General features: G+C 35.1%; 2 protein-coding genes across 8 annotated transcripts in view; one reads left to right on the forward strand and one right to left on the reverse strand.

The window, feature by feature from the left end:
• Window positions 1-879: 879 nt before the first annotated feature.
• Window positions 880-14,320, reverse strand: LOC145980010 (triple QxxK/R motif-containing protein-like). Of its 2 annotated transcripts, none has more exons than XM_083112965.1 (4): window positions 14,209-14,320; window positions 9,882-9,980; window positions 8,246-8,334; window positions 880-3,754 (listed from the first exon to the last, which is right to left on the reverse strand). In XM_083112965.1, the coding sequence occupies exons 2-4, from the start codon at window positions 9,952-9,954 to the stop codon at window positions 3,665-3,667; spliced, it is 252 nt and encodes an 83-aa protein (XP_082969091.1). In that variant the 5' UTR covers window positions 9,955-9,980; window positions 14,209-14,320; the 3' UTR covers window positions 880-3,664. The 2 variants fall into 2 exon arrangements, with proteins under 2 accessions (XP_082969091.1, XP_082969092.1); XM_083112966.1 differs by lacking the exon at window positions 14,209-14,320 and adding an exon at window positions 13,319-13,352.
• The window catches only part of Acsf3 (Acyl-CoA synthetase family member 3), a 34,286-nt gene continuing 25,660 nt past the window's right edge, over window positions 13,794-22,419 (forward strand). The window contains exons 1-2 of one of the 6 annotated variants that reach the window (XM_083112963.1): window positions 13,794-13,813; window positions 21,660-22,102. In XM_083112963.1, the coding sequence (XP_082969089.1) occupies window positions 21,685-22,102 (418 nt within the window). In that variant the 5' untranslated portion in view covers window positions 13,794-13,813; window positions 21,660-21,684. Of the gene's footprint in view, window positions 13,814-13,907; window positions 14,139-14,220; window positions 14,464-21,659; window positions 22,103-22,419 lie in introns of those variants that run through there. The other 5 variants (XM_083112962.1, XM_083112958.1, XM_083112959.1 and 2 more) reach the window with 5 other exon arrangements.

The following is a 22,419-nucleotide window of genomic DNA, read 5'->3' on the forward strand; positions in this document are numbered from 1 at the left end:
ATCCTGTATGCGAACTTGCCTTAGTTGCTAAGAATTGTCTTTCATATACTTTGGTGAATTGTAGTGCCAGTTAAATTGTTATTAATGATAGACAAACATGTGGTCATTCATTGGGACCTGAAAGGCAGAATATATATAAAGTAGAAAATTTACAATTTAGGTTCCATTTTATTTTAAGTGCTGGAAACATTGGAAACAAAAAGAAAGGAGAAATTCTTAACGACATTCTCTTTCAAAAAACATATTGCTTTTAGTTTATTACGAAGGGAGATATCACACAAAGTGACAAGCAATATGCCACACACGTGACTTTGAAACAAGCCAATCAATAGCAACTTTTCACACCATAGCAGCATGATAGCCCACATAAACATACATTAAATTGGCGAAAACTCAAATGCAACATGTCACTTTGGTGAAATCTCAAATGATAAAAAAATAGGAATCAAAGCAGTAAGAAAAGTGATAAGATTGATTCCTGAGAAATACTGCACTTCTGCTTGTCTAATCCAAGGTAAACAGACCCAAAATACCAGGGTTGGAGGTAAAGCAATGCTGATCACACCACTCTTATCGACTGCAGAGATTTAAAAAATTATGTAACTCTACATTACCCTTTGTAGCATTGTGATACACACTTACTTTATAAACAATATATCCACTTCACTGTGTGTGGTGGTATGTTCTACGTACACTCAATCTCAAAACTTAAAGAAATACAATGAAAGTGATTTCACTAGGCTATCAATTGTTGAGAGAACTTTTGAATGAGGTATAATTTGACTTACTTTCATTTAAAATGTTAGGTTTATGCTTTATAGAAATGTCTTGCTACCATGTAAACTAGTGAAATAGTAGTGCTCATTAAAACAATACAAATAGAAACATTAAAGTTTATTTTAAAAAATACACACACACAGCTTGTTTTGTTTATCGAATTATTATTCAACCAAGACTTACTTACTAATACAAAACATTGAGATTCTTTATGCAGTAATAATTTTTACAAATTATGATGCTAACAACATCTACTTCACTGATTTTTTTTCCATGTAAAAATATGAAAATATGTGAACTGCCAAAGAAGAGAAGTCAGGATCCTTCATTGAAACCTGTTTACATGTAAAAAATGTTGAATTGAGATCAGTGTTAAAATGATTATGCATGGCAATGTAATTATTGTAGTATTGCATCAAGTGATTCAATGGTAATAATGAAAGAAATGTATATTCACAGCACAGACAAGAGTTAAAATTCACTTCCCATATAAATACGATATTCTTGCCATGTAGTTACAAAATACATTGATGGGAGCAAAAAATTTCAAGTGATATGGAATTAATATTTTAGGGATGGACCAATATAAAATTTGTCAGATATCAATATTCTATCTGATACAAAATTCCAAAGAACCCTTGATGAACCTCAATAGTTCATTGATCTTAATAAATGTACTTTACCACATGATGCAATGCAAAAGAAACTACATTTAGACACTTAATTTTTAAAAAAAACAAAAAAAAACATTAGGGCATGTAGATTAAGTTTACATTTAAAAAAATCCTAGGATATTTGTAGATAGATCAGTACAATTATGGGAATTTTACGTATAAACTGATTATGCCTATATTGGCCAATACCGACAGAATACAGGGCCTCCCTGATGGTGTAGTGGTAGCGTCGTTGCCTTGTAATCAAGGGGTCCCAAGTTCGATACCCGGTGGAGGCACATAGTGGTTCGGATCCCACTTTAAAACTGTAGGTCCAGTCCCGATTAGCCTTGCTGTGCATATAGTGGACTTAAAGCAGCAAATCAATCAATCAAACTGACAGAATACAGAGTAATCTGTCCCATACCTAATATTTACTTATGTAGGAAGTAAACAATCTTTCTTACAAGGTAGCTCTACAATGCTCCCCACCATTTAAAATCTTTTTATTAAATGATAGCAAAGTTTGCAGAGTTACTAAAATGCACTAAAAATAAGGATTAATTAAAAACTCTACATTCTGTTTGTTAAACCAGGGTGAACATTGCCACTCAGACTCTTAAATTGTGTATGATTACTATATGTGCATCACTGTTTGATATTTATTTTTATTGTACTGTAAGTTGGAATCACTTCAAATTATGACTGCCATGTCAAATTTCTTAAAATGTTCACAAATTCATGTTTCTTCTACAGGACACAAATAACCACTCTAGCTAATGTGATTACAGGTAATGATTTGTACTATGTATGTGTGATTTTTTCATACATGGTGTTTACTTACATTTGAAACAACATGTTAATATACCCTAATTTTTTTTTTCATTTTATATTTATTATTGGTTAAACTTTATTATGTCAGAATTATCAAAAAGAAAATAAATCACAGACTAATATCACTGAGATTATACAGAATTAAAATATACAAAATAAGAATGCCCTTATATTAATGAAAATAAGAAATCTTTAGATAAATAAAAATTTCTTCTTAAAGAAATAAAATAATTAGGCCATGATTTTGTCAGTAAGTGCAACATAATAAAATATATTACATTCCGTGCAAGATATATATCTGTAGTAGTATATACAATAAAAATTTTGAAGCAGTTTTGTAACAACTGAACATTTCAAATTATAAACTTGCCATTAATTAACATAATTATTGTGATAAAAATATATATGTTTTTAAAAAAAATAATGAAACGAACTGGATCGGTACAGGCAATTAGTTTGCATATTAGGACATAATTATACAAATATTTAATGTCATGGCACTCAGGAAAACAGTCTTAGAAACATCTTTGGTGTTGAGGATGTCCTTAAAAGTAATATTTTTGTAGAACTGAAGAACCCTGTAGTACAAAGTAAGCACCCTAAATGAAGCAATAAAAATTATGCCATAAATTCCTGAATTCTAACAAAGTATATGGTAACATTATATGTTTTTGGTACCAGTTTCTTATGGGCACAACACCTCTCACTTGTTTATTTTGTCATTTTTAACGTTCGTACTTATGTATTCTGCATTGCGAAAGATTCAAGGTAGAATTATGCTTTTTTCACTAAAATAATTTCAATTTTTCACATTGCGAGTAATTATTGTTTTTCCTTTATTTGCTTGCATAAAACACAATATTGTGGGCACAGCTTGACTAGCGTTGTGGATCATCAGTGGGTATGCAGTGTTTCCAACCTTCTTAATCGAAAAATGCCCCACAAACCATTCATGGTAAGGTTAGGTTCGGTTAGGCAAACATAGTTAAAGTTTGGGGTTGTAGTAATATCAGGAATGTATATTTCGTTTTTACGTCTTCTTGCGAAACAACGGCGTGGTTGGAAACACTGACAGGGGGTTACATGCGGTTCACGTAGAGGAAGGAGATGAAAGCAACGGCAATTGTGTGTCTGAGAGATATTTCTCTTGAAAAATACATGAATTCCTGGTGAAATTGATTCCAAGATGAAAGAAAATACCTGCACGAACTTTGAAAATGCTACAGAGACTCATTTCCGTAAGTTGTTTCTTCTATAAAAATGAAGAAATACGTTGTGCCGATATGAAACTGTTACCATGTTTTTTTAATATTCACTGGTCCCAGTTGAGATTGCTCTAGAATTGACCATATTCCACGTTGTCAGTCTTCTTGTCCAGGTCTGGGGTAACTCTTACTTCATTATCTTGAAGACTCCGATAAAATAGCATAGAACACTGCATACACGCAAAGGCACATCACACACAGAGCTCCTACCATTATGGCAACATCCTGCAATCAATTTGAAAAATATTTGAACATTAATAATCTGATGATAATTGAGATTGTCTGACTTTGGTGTCTGAATTACTCAAAAAATTTACATTACATTCATGAAAATTGTTTTAAGCAAGTTTCAAGTTTGCTGAAATAATTTATAAATTTACAAATGCCTCATTAAAACCAGAATGTCTAAATGTTATTGTTGATAGCATTAACACTTTCTATGTATTCTCTTAATTTGTAAGGTGTGAATTTACCGTGCATTTCAAAACTGAAAATAGTGTGTGTACTTTTTATTCAATCACTGAAAATATAACAATAACAACGTAAGAAACTTTATATTTGCAACTGCTGCATTCATATGTGTGAAAGAAGCAAAATATTTTGATTATAAAATGCAGTATTTCAGCTTCTATGCTTACATCAAAACAACAATTTCTTGTAGTATATCTGACAAAAACATCGAAATGTGAAACAGTTAGAATGAAAATTGACTAAATTACTTTAACATTATTCTTTTCAAATTTGTTAAACTCAGAAAAACAAAGTTTTACAAAGAGCATATGCCAAAGATAAAAAATATTGGTGTTACTTGGCACGATGAAAGGTTCGTCTGAAATGTTGCTAGTGAAAATAATATTTTTTTGCTTATTTTACTTTTGATTTTGTGTATTCAATTTGAACTCTGGTATGCAGTAGCGTAAGCAGGATTTTATCAAGGGGAGGGGGGGATATTTCTAAAACTTTCTCTAAATTCACATTATTATTGACTTATTAAACTTTCATTAAATAATAATACTCATAACACAGGCCTGCGTTTTTGAGACTTTTTTGAAAATTGTCTTAACCGCAATAACTGATTTCAATATTTTTAGATGCACTGAATCGGAAAATGACCCCCGTTTTTCTCCATCACGTAAGGATTTTTCACAAAATGGAGTTAAAAATTAAGAGAAATTGGTAAAAACGTGTATTTGGACATATTTAATTGACATAAAAAATAAAATATCTAGCTTTATACCTGCAAATTTTGAGTTTCAGTCACTTATCGAGTTGCAACAAGTCCTTGTAATACCGTTTTTCATCCCTTCAAAGCTTCTTCGAGAGCTTCTCCTTTTGTAAGTCATCTGCGACAGGTCTCTGTGAAACGTCCAGCAGTAGTCCGCCATCATGGTGATGCTCCAGCTGCCCTGATACCATCGTTCCATCTCTTTGATGTCCTAGTAGAACCTTTCACACTGTTCTTCGCTGACAGCACCAGTAGAATGAAGTTCCGGGGGCCAGCAAGTTCTTTTGCTTCAATCTGGAGCCAAGGAGCTCTGCTGACTCTTTGGATAGGCCAAAATCTCTGACCAAGTCGTTTAAATCCATTTAGGTAAAGACTTGAACCTCACTGGAGGTAGTATCATCGAGGAAATCATCACCTGAGTCTTCACACTCTCCCTCAGAATCTGCCAGGGTTTCCACAGTTCCTGGAGGTGAAGGAACCGGAATCTCGGGTCCATGAGGCACTAGACGCATTGCAGAGGGTAGGTTTGGATATGACATTTCCTTCCCATTTTTCAGATTGAACCTTTGTATGTTGCAAGAGCAAAAAAAAACAGTCATTGTGGGGCAAGGGACAGAATGACTCATGGAGCGCAGTCGAGGAGTGGCTGAATGGAGATTTTTGGATGACGCGTCGGAGAAAACCTGCCCTCAGGGGAAAACTGGACGTTTGACAATAGGTCATTGACTCATATATCCTTGTCTCAATAGTAGAAATTGAAAGTTATGAGGAACAGCTTATCTTAAGTTACGGAATATGCTACTAACTGCTCACTTACCATATCAGGCGATACGTGGGGTGTCAAATCCAAAAATCACGTTTTGCGTAAAAATGGTACGTGATGGAATGTTTTTACTATTTCTCCCGTAATCAGCACAAAAAATTACATAGGAATCAGCCATTCAAGTTGAAAAAAATTTTTCATCGCAGACCTGTGATAATTAATTAATAATACTTACAAATAATTATTTAGCTGAATTACTACTAATACTACTAATACCACTACTATAGTATTTATGAAAGCAATAGAATGAAATTACTTTCTAGTCATTCGATTTTTATCAAATTCTGGGAGCATTCTTTTGTTTCTTTGTTACGAAATAATTGTCTGGTTAACGGGTGAGACATTTTCAGTGTGAAGGAAATCGATAAAAATAAGAAAATATACCTATGAAAATAATCAAAGTATGGAACTCATCCAAGGAGCTGCGGTCGTCTGGTCGGTAGAGCGTCTGACAAGCACGTGGGACATCCGGGTTCAATTCCCGGAATTGGTTGGAATTTTTCCAGCTTCTTCCCCACATAAATGTCCCTGATAATTCACCCCACATAAATGTCCCCGATAATTCACATCTGGATTGTCTCCCTGTTCTTACCAACAAAACATTTTACAATAGTTAAGCTTATTGTCATTTGAATAATTGTCTAGTCAACAAGATAAACAATGGGAAGGTGGACTGGTGACTGTATTCTTGTCCCCCTAGCCTTTGTCTATATATTAGTCACTTACAACGAACCAAGAACTTCCTTTAGTTAATTCTCATTGTTCACACAAAAAAATACATGTTCATTGAACACTGGCGTATGTAGAGGGGTGGCTGATGCGGTTACAGCCCCTACCGAAATTGAGAAAATCAGAATTTTCAAATAAAAATCCGTTAAGAACTTTAAAAAGTGTTTCAAAGCGAGTCCCGATTACCATTTTTGTCTTTGAATACAATTTTAATCGACTGAAAAGCTCCAAAAATACAAAATATTTTATTTTGCATCCTGCCCTCCACAACGAAGCCATGTGCTATCCACATATACTATTCCATCCCCTCCCAAAAAAAAAAACATCCTGCGTACGCCAGTGTATTGGACATTGTTGCAACTGAGATACAAAACAACTTTTCTCTCTTTTAAATCATAGTTGCCCTCATATTTTATTTTCAAGAATTCGTGTTAATTTTCAAGGCATTCACTCTGAAAGACGCGAGTGTTTGGAATGAGGTGCTTTTCTCAGTGCTGCATGGAAATAATAATTCAAATTATTATTATTATTAGTAGTAGTAGTAGTAGTAGTAATAGTATTGTCCAAGATCTTTGACTGTGATAAATTGGCCATTTTTTCTTCCACAGCATTCTTCATAATATTTCACAAGCTCAAGGGGGAGTTAAACCCAAACCCCGTAACCCCCCTTGCGTACGCCACTGCTGGTATGGGCAGTGTTACCATATGCCCACTTTCTATACAGGGTGGCCCAAAAAAGGTAACCAAAATGTAAAACCATTGTACATGTTTGGTTCCCTTTTTTGGGCCACCCTGTATAATAAAAAGAGCATCCTGTGGATTTTCTTTGCAGAAGTAAAATGTCAAGAGTTTCACAAATCCACAGCCTCCTTGGAAAGTAAACGTCCACCTAAAATTATGTATTTCATGCATATTTTCATTTCAGTTACAGTAATTTACATTAATTTTTATAAGGGTGTTGGAAGAACATTATAACTTCAAACTGAAGGGGTGTTTTTTGAGGGGGTAACACTAGAAAAAAAATCCTGTGGAAGTCTATGGTACAGTTGTTTACAAAATATTTTGTAATGTATAATTGTGTGAAAAAATGAGTGTTTGGACACTGTCTTAAACTGCTGTGCTTTTATGATCCTTTTTTTTTAAAACTGTGAGAATATACTGTACAGATAACCTCTTTCAATTAAAGTTGTAATAAAGCACAAACAAACGTCGATGTAGGAATGTAAAACTTGTATTAATTCATTTAACTTTTTGATGATTTTAAAAAAAAATATATCCCCTTTTTCACTTCACAAAATATGGTAAGCCTGGGTAATGGGCATATAACCTGAAACCTTATGCCACTTTTGGCTAATCACGAAGATGAGGGTGAGTGATGATACAATTAAATTGATGAAGGGACACTCACAAAAATGCCCAGGCCATGATTCAAACCTGGGACTCCTGGCATTGTAGTTCACTGAGCTAACAACTCTGTCACAGATCTACATGTGTGTGTGTTTGTTTTATTGCATGCATGTATGCACTCACAGATTCAAACTACTTCCAGCCAGCCCCCGTGGCTGAGTAGTTAGCACATTGTGCTACAATGCCAGGGGTCCTGGGTTCGAATCCCAGCCAGGGCATGGATGTTTGTGAGTGGATGCATCAGTGACGCAAAAAGTCAATTCCTGGCATTGGGAAATTCTCAAGCATCCAGCATACAGTCCAGACCTGGCCCCACCTGTTCATTCATCAAATTCATCATGTCATCACTCATCCCCATCTTCGCAAATTAGCCAAAAGTGGCACAAAAGGTGAAGTAAAATAAAGCAAATCAATCAAACTAATTCCAGAACGAAAATGAAAACACAGAATTATATATGTATCAGAAACAGTATTTTCATACATTTTAAATACATTGCACTGAAGAAGAATAGAATATACGCAAGAATATTACCTTGTACTGAGCAGGTGCATTCTCTCTTAGATTGGCCTTTGTTTTGGTATCTTGTAGATTGTCCTTAGTTTTTTTGTGATCTTGCTTGCCTGCAGTGAAAACACACTTTCTTATTGGATCTTTCTTTTGTAACAATAAGGAAGTATTATAACCAGTGTTTTTTTTTGTTTTTTTTTGTGGGAAGAAAGGTTCTGGTACTCTTTAGGTTGGTTTGTTATTTGTTATTGTATTCATCATAAATACTACTGAAAATATTGTGGAATGTTCGAAAACGACAATGTAAGATGCTGGTACAGCGTACCACCAGAAAAGAAAGCACTGATTATAACTTTTAACTATTACAGCTGTTGGTGAGTAGGCACTTAATTTAATCATGTAATCAAATTTATTTATTTATTTTGGATTGTTTAACATGGCGAAGTTAAGGCTGTGGAGCCTTTTTTCCACTTGATCATGAATTTTCTTTAATGTTTCCACAGACAATAGAGAAATAAAACATATAGCCTATTTTATATAAGGGTGCAGTATTATTTTTCTACAACTCACAAGCAGCATATAATAACACAATTTGCTGTAAAGTGAGCTATTATTTGTATTAATTTCTTCAGTAATACACATCACTGTTTCAAATAATCTTTTTTAAAAAATATTTGTATCTCGTGTGTGTGTGTGTGTGTGCTATTTATTTATTAAATAATATATATTTTCTTTTCTGTGGTATCATTCTTTATATTCTCATGTTTAACTGTTACAGACATCTATCTTTTTCAAGAGCTACAACTGCTAGTAAAGCTTTTAACTACTGTTTAAGCATATATGTTGTCCAAAATGTTCAACATTCTACAAAAATGGCAATAGATATGACCTCCTAGAAGTTCAAGGAACATCTGCAGATGGAATCTCACACTCGTCAAGATATGGAACACTGATATATTGACGTGATAAGAATCATGCAACATGAACATTATTTCATGTGTACATTCACTTTTCGGTAACACTTTACTATACCTGAGACAGATTTCTTCAAATTTACAGGAGAAAGTACTTACGCAAATCATTTTCTGTAGCGTTGTTGATGTTAGGGAATGTAATTTTGATTCATTTTAATGCGAATGCATATGGTTTTGTACGAAAATCTATTTCCGACGTGCTATTGCTGCTGCTGCCATTTGCTTCCTGCATGAGAGCACAATATGCTCTCGTATTGTCCGTATATGCTAAATTGAACGAAAGGAGTGCTAATGGAACCAAACCTAACAGGCCTAAACTAACCTAGTAGGCATACCTCGTCCCCGTGATGTTTTGTGGGGCTATCGTGAATTTTTGGGCTAACGTCAATGGCTCAAGGAACGATCAACGGTAAGCTATCGCCATGTTGTGTGTGGAAATGAACAAGAACAGTAAGTACTCGTAAATGTAAGAAATATACATTACTTTCTTAACAAATTCAATTATTTCACCTAAATAAGTGTTCCAGAATGCAGAATAGTACGTTAGCAACGTAAAAAAGTGCGAAAGAAATGATTCCCAGGTGTCTCAGGTATAGTAAAGTAGTACCCACTTTTCAAAAAAATATAAACATTTAAGGTAATTTATTGTTGTAATTTACATGCAAACATATCATCCAATTTCATACCAATTTGCTTTCTGTAGTGATCTACTGGAGTTGATGAGCCTGTGCTGTCTTTTCGATTACGTCCCATGGTCATTTATTGCTGCAATATCATCTCTGTACCTAAAAGAACACAAGGAGTTCTAAGGAATTTGGCTCAAAAGCATCTTTGAGAACAAGATGAGAAATAATTAAAAATCAATTATTACAGAGCATAATTCAAACTTCATATATATTTTTGAATGTAGGTCTACAATTTATTCTTTCCCTTGGTCATAATGGTCCAGTTGGTAGGGCATCATCACTGTCATGTAAGAAACATCCCAAGTAACCACAACCATTGGACAAACGTCAGTTTTTACATGGAAAAGGTTGGCAAATTGACGTTGGTCTTACAACAAGGGTGGTTCCCAATGTTTGCCCAACCATGGAAAAGTGAGTCAAAATCAGTTGTAAAAACAACTTTTTCGTGCTAAGACAACTTTCAGGAGTATGCTGGAAATTTTAAAGTGTAAAGTAAATGACATGTAACAGTGTTTCTATTCGAATATTTCAGTCACAGCACATATTGGGAATATAGTATATTTTTAATGGAAGTAGAAGCTATTTTTAACTTGCAGTCACTCACCAGTCCTTTGTCACCTGCCTAGGATGAAAGAAGTAAAGTAAAGTGTTCCCCTGTGCTTAGCACCATGCCATGAAGGCGTATAGGGGGTGTGGGGGTAACGCCCCACACTTTCTTGATCCGGTCGTGAGTGGGGGTGATGTAATCAGCACCATGCCCCTGACTGCCTTTACCCCCCAGGTTTCCCCATGTACCCATGTTATTCGACGCTGGGTGGGCGCCGGGGCCGCTTCCATCGTTAGAAAAGTTCTCGGATTTGAACCGGCCGGGGATCGAACCCGGGACCTTTAGCATGGTAGTCAGATGCGTTACCAACTGAGCCACCGTGGCCACTCTAGGATGAAAGATGTGTTTGGAATTGCTTATTGTTTGTCTCTTTAGCTGTAGCAGAACATGAAAATTCTTGCAGGTATTCTTGCAAAGCATCACATATTAAAAAAAACAAAAAAAAAACTCTTCTTCAGCAAACATTTTGAAACTTGGCACTAAATAAGACCCTGAGAGACATAATGAATAGATTATGTCATGATAATAATGTAAGGTGTGCTTACCATAATAACAATAGGTAAATCCCTATTTAAAAAATGTAACATGAGATATGAAATAAAAAATTACTATCGTATCTTGTCATCATATTTGAACCCTACTCAAGTCATGAATGTATCATTTGTTTTTGTCCCATTCATCCCACACTCGACACTGTAAATAATCTGAACATTTTTTTTATATCTTTCAAATTTTTCATAATTCATTTTTTCTGCACCATGTTTGACATTACATAAGTACAGTTATGTTGTTTGACATTTCAGTGAGCTAGGCGTTGGCACCCCAGTCCCTTCTGCCAGCAGTAACTAAACCAAAATAATCTGTATATACAGGGTGTACCAAAAGTCCCATTACCCCCCTTTGAATTGTAGACAAAGCTGCAAAATGTTATTTTAACAGTATGCATATGATGAGAGGATGGTATACCATTAAATCAGACCAATGACCACCATTTACTCCAGAGGATCTGTGTGCACACCGCCATTTTCATGGCACAGTATTATTAGCCTCCAGGTGCGATGTGAAATCTTCCGTAACATAAGATGTCAGATCTGGATTTCAGGTGGCCAAAGAGAATTCCTCAATGATGTGTTCAGAGACAAATGGATTGGATGAGGATCGCCAAATTTACCAGCACCTCTAAAATGGCCACCCCAAAGTCCAAATCTGATATCTTGTGATAATGCGCTATGGGGACACATCAAACAGAAAGTCGCCTATAATCGTTATCAGACAACTGAGGAACTTCAAGAAGCTGTTCGCAGTGCGTTTACTTCCCTCTCGCCAGCCACGTCACGGAGGATTTCACATCACACTTGGAGGCGAATAATACTGTGCCATGAAAATGGCGGTGTGCACACAGATCCTCTGGAGTAAATGGTGGTCATTGGTCTGATTTATTGGTATACCATCCTCTCATCATATGCATGCTGTTAAAATAACGTTTTGCAGGTTTGTCTACAATTCAAAGGGGTGGGGGGTAATTGGACTTTTGGTACACCCTGTAGATTATTCCTGACTGCACATTAAAAGTTTTTTTTTAGCTAGATAATTATTGTGGAGTTTATTCTTGCTTTTATTGTCCACACAATTTAGTCAAGGATTATCTATTGATTCAGTATTAATCCCAGGGTTCCCAAATCATGTTAAACAACTATGGCATTAGGTACATTTTCATTCTTATACTTTGTATAGCTATGTCTGATATTTAAAACTAATAAACATGAATTTGAAATTACCTATTGGTTGTTTCATCTCTACAAGGAATATTTTCAAATTTGATATTGCTAAGTATAATTTTATATGCCAATTCTGAAGTAGCATCAGATGCAAACTTTAGACAGATGCTTTAGTCTTCCTAGAACCTTGCTTTTCTTTTCCAAAATGATTGATTGATTTGCTTTATTTTACTTCACTTTTGTACCACTTTTGGCTAATTTACGAAGATGGGGATAGGCGATGATATGATGAAATTCATGAATGGAGACTCACAAACATCCATGCTCAGGCTGGGATTCGAACCCAGCATCCCTTGCATCGTAGCAAGATGTGCTCTTTTCCAAAACTTTAATGGTTGTGGACATAATCCATGCACCAGTTAACAATTTACATATAGCCTATACATGCATGCATATAATATGTACACATCCATACATAGCCTACATGACTTTCGTAATAAATAAGTAAACCATTTCATTACACATTTATAACATTATTATTTTTGACTTGCTGACATATTTTGTAAGAATCACCGAGGACGAAGGAAATGTTAATAATAAATAAGGTAGTGTCAGTGGCGCTTGACCCTACTCTTGTAAAAGTCCTGTAAAAATGGTTTTCTGTGAGCTTGTGGTTTTGGGGCTAATTTTTAATGATAAGTGCAGCGGTGGCGCCAGGATTAAGCATTTAGGGGATGAAATTTTGGAGGTTTTCAAACATGCATACTTAAGCATCTATGGTAATATGCCATTCCAATGAAACTGACTTGCTAAATTTTTACTTCATTTTACTACAACATGTTTGGAAATTTGAAATAAACAAAGCATGTTCAAGGTGCCAAGTCGTATTGAACCATGTAGTAAAAAAGAAAATCATGCTTGCTGCTAAAAAAATTTAAAAAAATGTTTTCCAATATAAACAAAAGAATTACAAAATTCAGTTATTAATTAAATGTTAAATACGTTATATACGTAGAGAATTTATGTGCGTTGTGTAAAAAGATTCGCTGTGCATATGTAACCTGAAGTTATGCTATTTAGTATTTGCAAAAGTAATTAAGGCTATACTGTACAGCCATTCTATGGTACAGCAAGCAACTTTTCTTCGTTAAAATCACCTACGGCACCATTCTTGACAACGATATTTCCACCACTTTTGGCTAATCACAAAGGTTCATAATAAATAAATAAATAAATACATAATAACATAATATATATGGATTTCTTTTGTAGCAGCTTGTAAATTTTAATAAACCTGAAAATTGTTTTCAAGTGCCCTTTTGCCCCCCCCCCTCAAAGTTAGAAGTTACGCTCATGGATTCAGCACTGTAAGGAATGACCTTATAATTCTTTATCTCAGGTTATTCTGAATTCTCCCTTACTATAATCAACGCGGAGCAACTATTATTTTAGATGCTGTACGAAAACGAATCTACTTTTCTGACAGAGTAGCGGATTCGAAGAAAAAGTACATTATCGTCGCAATTAACCTGATGCTGCGAAATACGCGGCGTAAACTGGCCCACATAAATAAAAATGAATGGATTTCTTTTGAGGCAGTTTCTGAGGTACAAATTTTATGTTAGTGTTTATGTTATTTGTTATGTGCAATAAATACATTAATTGGAACTACAAATAATAGTAAATACTATATATGGGTGTGCACCGGAGCGGGGCCTCCGATCCGAGGCCGAGAGCGAAGGTCAAGATTGTATTTAGAAGAAGACTGGTTCCTGACCTGACCTTACAAATGTTTTTGACTGTGGTTGTATTATGACGGTACTGTTTATGTTGGTTGTGAGTTGTATATATTCTGATAAAAGGAAATTTTGGAACTGAAAATATGTTTTGTTGGATATAGTTTGTGCACTTTCGCCACAAATGGTAGATCAGGTAATAGCGACAAACAAGGTCACTGCAAGGCTTTTATATCACGCTAAACTCTTATACTCTATGTATATACCTATTTCTAATCTGTGCTCTATGTCGTCCTTCTTCATCAGGCTCCGAAGGGGGGAGGGATTAAGAGTTACTCTTCGCTGATTGTGCAAAGTGACTTCGGCATTTGTACTCCGACAAAATATGGTGCCGCGGAGTAGGTAGAATTTATTTTAATTTCGCAGTACAGTATCGTTTGTTATACCGGAGCTGCTTGTAGAAATTAACATACGTAACTATTCAGAAATGAACGAATTGGTGCAATCCGAGAACTCAAATGGTAAACTTGGATTTCTGGTACTTAAAATGAATTCACGTTCAGCAGATGTGGAATCAGTAAATATCTACTTTATGTAGTAGCGAGATTACGTGCAATATGTTGTTTTAGTATCATCCACCCACCCACTTATGGTACTATTCAATAAGATTGATGACTAGTTTCCTGCTTTCCATTCAATTTCCTCGTCTTTTTTTTTCTTTTTACTACGCATTATGTGTATTATATGCATGAAAGCTGATTTTTCTTACAGGCATTATTAGCGTAAGAGTTCAATGAAAAGTACAATGGTAAAAATAATTGTGGATTATCATAACCGATATTTTTACAACTGAAATGATTTGTGTGTGTATGGTTATCATTAACTCGCACACCTAGGCAAAACAGATCAAGGAAAAACAAAATGTATTTATTCCCATTGTAGTGAATCTAAAATTGTATTCTCTGTCTGTCTGTTTTTCTGTATTACAAATTTTTGTAATATTAGTTGATCAATTTCAGCATGTTTTACTATTTTCATAGAATGACCAAAAAGTGTTTGTGAATGTCTCTTTGGGTTTGTGACCAAGTGCACTTGCATGACGATTTAATTTTTGTAATTGAAAGATATTGATTTTTTTGTGCAGAGATTTTGTTTCAAAATTGCAGGGTAAATATGCGATATCGCCCGAATGGATTTCTTCAAATTTACAGGAGAAACTACGGTAATTATGCGATAAGGCCCGAACATTTTAGCATTGATACTTACATATTCTGCATTGCGGAAGTTTCTTTAAGGTGAGGTTATGCCTTTTTCCATAAAATAGTGTCAACTTTTCATATTACGAGTCATTATTTGTTTTCCTTGTTCCGCTTGGGTAACAGACAATATGGCATGCACCCGTCATGGATCATCGTGCGTCGTGCTTGTGTTTTGTCGATTTGGTGTGGGTATGCAGTGTTTCAACCTTCTTAACCGAAAAATACCTACTTTCGTGTTCATTATGTTATCACAAACCATTGATGGATAGCCCCAAAAATTATTCACGATGGCCCCAAAAACCATTCACGATAGCCCCACGGACCATTTCCGGCAAGGTTAGGTTGGGTTAGGTTAGTTAAGCATAGTTAAAAAAAAAAGAAGAAAAATTGGTAAATGTTTACTATCCTTCGGACACCTATAACTTCCGAGTTTCGTCAATTTTTGACATTTGTACTTACCTATCTGCTTCGCGGATCATTTTTTAACGTGTATTCACGTTTTTTGATGATTTTTTTTTTTTTAAAAAAAAATCTTTTTGTAACTGAAGAACGTACGTTTCCGCAAATGGTTTGTGGGACTATGTGTCAATGCTTCGTGGGGCTATGCGAGAATAGTGTGTGGGGCTATGCGAGAATGGTGTGTGGGGCTACGCATATTTTTTTCGAAACCAATTTTTAACTATTGTAACCTATTGTGACCCTACCTAACCTAACCTTACCGGAAATGGTTCGTGGGGCTATGTATGAATGGTTCGTGGGGCTATGCGTCAATGGTTGAATTTCCACTATGAAACATTCCCACATCACACAAAACACCTTCCAGATGGTAGACAATACTACAGGAACTTACTACGGTAAGTAGTTTCTTCTGTAGAAATCTGTCCGAAGGATAGTAAACTAGTACCGAAAAATTTTCGTAACAAAAAGGCATGTTTGGAAACACCGCGTGATTTTCGACGCTCGCGCCATCTGCAGGTACATAATGGAAACAACGGCATAATGTTGTCGCTTTACAAAAAATGCAAGTTCCTTAAATAAAAAGTGATTATTTCTTGTTCTGCATCATTCTATGGTGAAGTTTTCAGTTTCCGCGAAAGAAAATACCTTGAAGAACTTTGACAATGCTACAGAAACTGGTTTCAGTAAGTAGTTTCTCCTGTAAATTTGAAGAAATCCGTTCGGGCGATATCGCATATTTACCGAAACGAGTGAGAGGTCTTCGGGCTATATCACATAATTACCAATTGCAGAAACCATAAATAAAGATATTTGTTGGAAAGTTTGATCTGCGCAAGTGAAATATCTCCTGTCTATGAGGTTTGTGTGTCTGTGTGAAATGCTGTTCTGCAGGTACACAGAGCACAAAAGAAAGTGAAAATGAGAGCTTCACAGTTCATTTACAACATTACAAGCACATGATGTAATGTATATTTATCTGATTACAGCTCTAAAGCAACACAACTGGAAACAGAACAAAGGATAAATAGTACAACAGACCACTCTTTCATCATTATATTACATCTCTGTATGTGTAAAGCAAACCTTTGTAAACAATACATAATTACCCAGTTTCTGAAAGAGGTACAGAGGGTTACCATCACCTTTATTCACACACACAGAAACACATATATATCAAATATTCATGGTATCATGGTTGACAAAACCACAAGCAATGCCACCTTAGTGTGCGAGTTTTTTGAGTAATCAATTAACAATCTCATCCTCAAAGGTTCAGAGTTCAAGTCCTGACCTGTCCATGAGTGTTCTTTTTTAGCATCCTTCATCAATTTTATTAGTAGAGTTTGGAATATCTAAGAAGCTTGATAGTATGATAAAAATATGCACAAGTGAAACAGAAAGTAAAATTCGTGTGGGTATTAATATGTCTGACAAATTTACAATTCATGATGGGTTAAAACAAGGAGATGCATTATCTCCATTGCTCTTTAATTTTGCCTTAGAATATTCTGTTAGAAAGGTAAAAGAAACTAAAGAAGGCTAAAATTAAATGGTGTGACTCAGTTGTTAGCATATGCAGATGATGTAGACTTACTGGGGGATGATGTGAATACAATTAAGAATAATGCTAAAATATTTTTCAAAACTGCTAAAGAGAGAGGTTTGGAAGTTAACAAAGAGAAAACTAAATATATGCTTACAGGCCGAAACCAAGTGTTAGGTAAGAATCAAAATCTAATTATTGATAACAACTCGTTTGAACCAGTTTCCAAATTCAAATACTTAGGAGTAATATTAACAAATGAAAATTATATTAAAGAGGAAATAAAAAGTAGGCTTAATTCAGGAAATGCATGTTACTTCTCTCTTCATAAACTTTTGTCTTCTCGTTTAATATCTAAGAAACTAAAAGTTAAAATATACAAAACCATAATTTTGCCTGTAGTATTATATGGATGTGAAACTTGGTCCCTTACATTGAAAGAGGAACATAAATTGAGAGTATTTGAAAATAAGATCCTTAGGAAAATATTTGGACCTAAAAGGGATGAGGAGACAGGTGAGTGGAGAAGGTTACATAATTTAGAACTACATAATTTGTATTCATGTCCAGATATTATTAGAATAATTAAATCAAGAAGACTTAGGTGTGCAGGCCATGTGGCACGAATGGGAGAGGAAAGAGGAGTTTACAGGATTCTTGTTGGGAAACCTGATGGTAAGAGACCTGTAGGAAGGCCAAGACGAAGATGTAGGGACAACGTTGAGATGGACCTAAAGGAAATCGGTGGGGATGGAAAAGAGTATATAGAACTTGCTGAAGATAGGGAAAGATGAAAGGCCTGTGTTGCTGCAGCCATGAACCTTCATGTTTAAGAAGGCTAGAGAGTTAGTTAGTCATCAATTTTTTCTAATCATTATCCATCCTCATCATTGTGATTAACCTAGAAAGGCACAAAAAAACAATTAACACTTCAGTAGTGTCGTGTGATATCTGTCTGTGTATGTGTGTCTAAAACCATTTTTCTCCACATTTTCCACAGGAGAGTGCTAAGCCTAACATTGTTAGTAGTAGCGATTGTAGGCTGCTGATATTATTCATGGGTATTCATCATCATAGAATGTTTTTGTTACATATTTTATTTCATTCATTTGCAGTAGTTTTTTTTTTTAGTTTGTTTGGCTGTAAGTTTTGCTGCATCTATAGAAAAATCTTTAGTTGCGATAGTGTTTTTTTGTTGCACAACTAGATTTGACCTCCCTTCTTGAATGATATACTATGTTTATCCAATTCATTCATTTGCTATAGTTCCTTGTAATCAAGGTGTCATGGGTTCGATACCCAATGGAGGTACATAGTGGTTTGGATCCCACTTTAAAATGTAGATCCAGTCCCGATTAGCCTTAATGTGCATAAAGTGGACTTAAAAAGCACCAACTCGATGAATCATTTGCTTTAGTTGTTTGGTTTATACTTTGGTGGTTCTGATACAAGGGCTTTGTAATAGGATTCTGAATTAGAAATTTAAGTCTATACTTGGTGTTGCCATGATGTCATGCTGAAGTGATTCCAATCATTCTGTGGCATGGTGTATGTTCATTCATGCCCTGATACATGTGTTCTTAGTAGCTGAACGTATGATTACAAAATTTTGACTTCATGTCCAGGAGTCATCTAATTGACCTTGAGGCGTAGTTTCATCAGTTGGTGGAATGACAGGATAAAGCAGAAGAATCATGCCTTTTATCATTGTTAACCTATGAAGTACAATTGCAGCAGGATAAATGTTTCTGTGTTTGTTTCTTGCTTGTAATAAGCAGACATCAGTGAAAAGGGATGATTCTTCAAGGTCAAATAGATGTATTGCAATGTCAAGTTCAGTTAGTGCACAATAGGAACGGTGAGAACAAGCACATTTATACAGATGTGAAAACATTCCCACATAGGGAACAGTTTGAAGTTTGAATAGCTTGGCCATGCTGCCACACCAATGATTGTAAATTTAAAACTTTTCCTACAGTTATGAAATAAATTGTACTTCCTGCATTCTGGAGCTTTTTCAGTTTAAATGTCCAGGAAGAAGGGTTCAAATAAATAAATAAAATATAAATGGATTTCTTTTAAGGCAGTTTTTCAGGTAAATATTTCATGTTAGTGTTTATGGATATGTTAATTGTTATGTGCAGTAAGTGTATTAATTGGGAGCACAAATAATGCTATATATGGGTGTGTATCATAGACTGAGAGTGAAAGTCGGGGTAGCATTTAAATACCTTTCTGCCGGGCAAAGGGTTAAGTTACAAGTCAATAATAATGTATGAAACAACATTATTATTTTTAAAATTAATATTTATTTTAAGATATGGAAATTGGAATGTATATTCAAATAAATTTGTGTTTTTGTGCTCAAAAACCTTAGAAAGCAATATTTAAACACTGTGTGTGTTAAGAAAATTTCTCTTCTTAATAAATGTATTACTGTATTAGTTTTAAAAATTGAGTGAGGAAGTTTTTTATTATCTTATTAGGGACCTTTCCTCAATTTTATTTTATTTAAGGGACCAAAAATAGCCTGTGTGATGATGTGCCCACTTAGGCCAGCTGCACACCGGATCCGACACCACGAGTCATTTTTGTTGCAAACTGATTTGGGGAACGTTTAACACAGGACTCTTATGAGCCGCCACACACTTGACTCGCATAGAATTGACTCAAGTCACTGAGCAACAAACAGTGAAGGCCCCGGTAATTTGGTCTCAGAGGAGCACGATGGGACAAAACACTCTGCGCATATGCGAATCCATTCTTCTCGGCGCACAACCTGCATGTGACTCTTCTGTATTGTTTGACAGCACATATATATGTAAGTTTGGCAGTGCGGTCAAGGTTAAAAAATAGAGCTTGATCCAGAAGAACTAATCGTTCTTATGCGATTATTCATCGCCTGAGCAGAATAATGACAAAATTGATGCGCTATTATGGAATGAAGTGGCACAGGAGATGAATTACATTACAATTGCATTATGTGAAAAAAATAGGCTTATTAAAAAATGATCTTGTATTGTACAAAACATATCGGAAATTGTACAAGAAAAACAATCTTCAGGGCAGATTGATATTAATTGCTCGAATAATTATGTTGTTGCAGTACGTGATTTAAACTTTTTCTTTTTTTTTGGTGGAAAACAGCGTTTAAAGTGAGCTGGAATACATGGAACTTCATTCTGGCAAAAACTCTGTTCCTGCTGCAACATTGGACATTCATTTTATTTATGTAATGCACCATACAAAAGTCCATTCTTCGTTACATTAATTCTTGTAAAGAATAGATGAAAGAGATAAAAGAAAGTTATTTTACTAAATTTGTCTCTTGCTGGTGAAAATGTAGAAACAAATAATATATTGCAGTGAGTGCTATTCATTTAAGATGCAAATGAGAACCTAATTTCCTGAAATGGCAGATGTCATAGATCTTGTGTTTATACATTTACTTTGGATGCAATAATAATAAAAAGCAGTGCTTTTTTCAGGTGGTACGCAACAGCATGCCGTACCAGTAACCTTCATATGTGAGAATGAAACTAAAATAATTTTAGTTTAACGAAATAAGTATGCAGCCTATGTGTGAGTGTGAGTACATGCATGGACGTCCGCAGGATTTTTTCCAGGGAGGGGCAAGGAAGGTATTTTTTTTACGGGGGGGGGCAAACAAGGTAAATTTCCCCCAATAATAGTGTTGTTCTCTCAAAAAACATTGCTTAAATTTGAATTTATCATATTCATGCAATAATTAAGACATATAATTGTGGCTGAAATGAAATTATATGTGACAAATATATAATTTTTGGTTGACTTTCATTTTCCAGGCCCCCCCTTGCCCCCCCTTCTGGACGCCCATGAGTACATGTATGCATGATCATTCATATGCCTCAATATTTAGAACAGTTCTTATGATAAACACAACAAATGATAACAACAAACAAACTTGTACCAAAAACTTTCTTTCCAGAAAAAACACTGATAACAATAATTAATATTTGTTTTGTTTTGTCAGAAGCAAATTGACTTGTCGTGTTGTTTCTCTTTGTGTCCCATCGTGTTGCATTGCATCGCGTCGTGACTCTTGCCTTGGTGTGTTGCATCACGTCGTGACTCATCATGTCAGATCCGGTGTGTGGCTGGCCTTATAAAAAGAAAATTCAATCTTAATTTTTCAAGTGTTCATTTTGCTCTGATTTTGTATTCATTTTATAAACAGCCTATTGACCTAGGTTTGAATCCCAAGCAAGTCTGGTAGATTTCTTTGTTTTGTGTGTTTTCTTGCTTTATTTTACGAATTAATCATCAAAATTCATTGTTAAAATTAATCTAGATAGGTTGAAAATTGATGTAACTAAGGTAAAATAACTGAAATTCAGGTTCTAATATTGACTTTCGATCATTTTTTTTAAAGATATGTATATGGTTGGTATTAAATGTTTAGTTACTTTTTTTTTAGGTGAATCTTTAGTCCATGCATAACCATGATCATGAGATCGACATATCCAGCACTGGCATACAGCATGAGCAGGTGTTTGTTTCGAACTTCAACCAGTACAACATGGTTTTTGACCCACTTGAGTAAAATAGGAAAGAGATATGGTGGCGTTAATAGAACTAAAGTGCAGAATTATGCAACTCGCCCTCAAAGTGTGTTGGCATCAGTTGAACAGAAAGTGATACCAGTTTTCCGGCATGCTGAAAAATATGTAGATAGGATTGCTTTGCGGGACAGGCACGGAGATTATACATACCAAGGAATATTTCTTAGTAGTAATCAGCTTGCGAGTATGATATCTGCATCGTTGGGAAACAAGCGACAAGAGAGAGTGGCATTTTTGTGTCAGAATGATGCTTCTTATGTCATCGCCCAATGGGCTTGTTGGATGAGTGGCCAGATAGGTAAGTATGTGTGTGTGCGTGCGCATGTATATCAGTGTGCAAGACAGATTTCTTTTTTGTTGCTGATGATATTTGGTTACAAATTGTTAGCCATATTACAGTGTTGTTCACACTGTACTGTAGCATGTATCTAGCCATGAGTAGATTGATTTACTTTATTTTACTTCACTTTTTGTGCCACTTTTGGCTAATTTGCGAACATTGGAATGAGGATGCTGAATGGACACTCACAAACATCCATGCCCAGGCCACAGTATCCGTACAATTTAAATAATGATTTTTTATGTATGACTCTTATGTCATTACGAATTCTTGTA

This window comes from Lepisma saccharinum, chromosome 27 (genome assembly GCF_977018435.1).
Source record: "Lepisma saccharinum chromosome 27, izLepSacc3.1, whole genome shotgun sequence".
NCBI lineage: Eukaryota > Metazoa > Arthropoda > Insecta > Zygentoma > Lepismatidae > Lepisma > Lepisma saccharinum.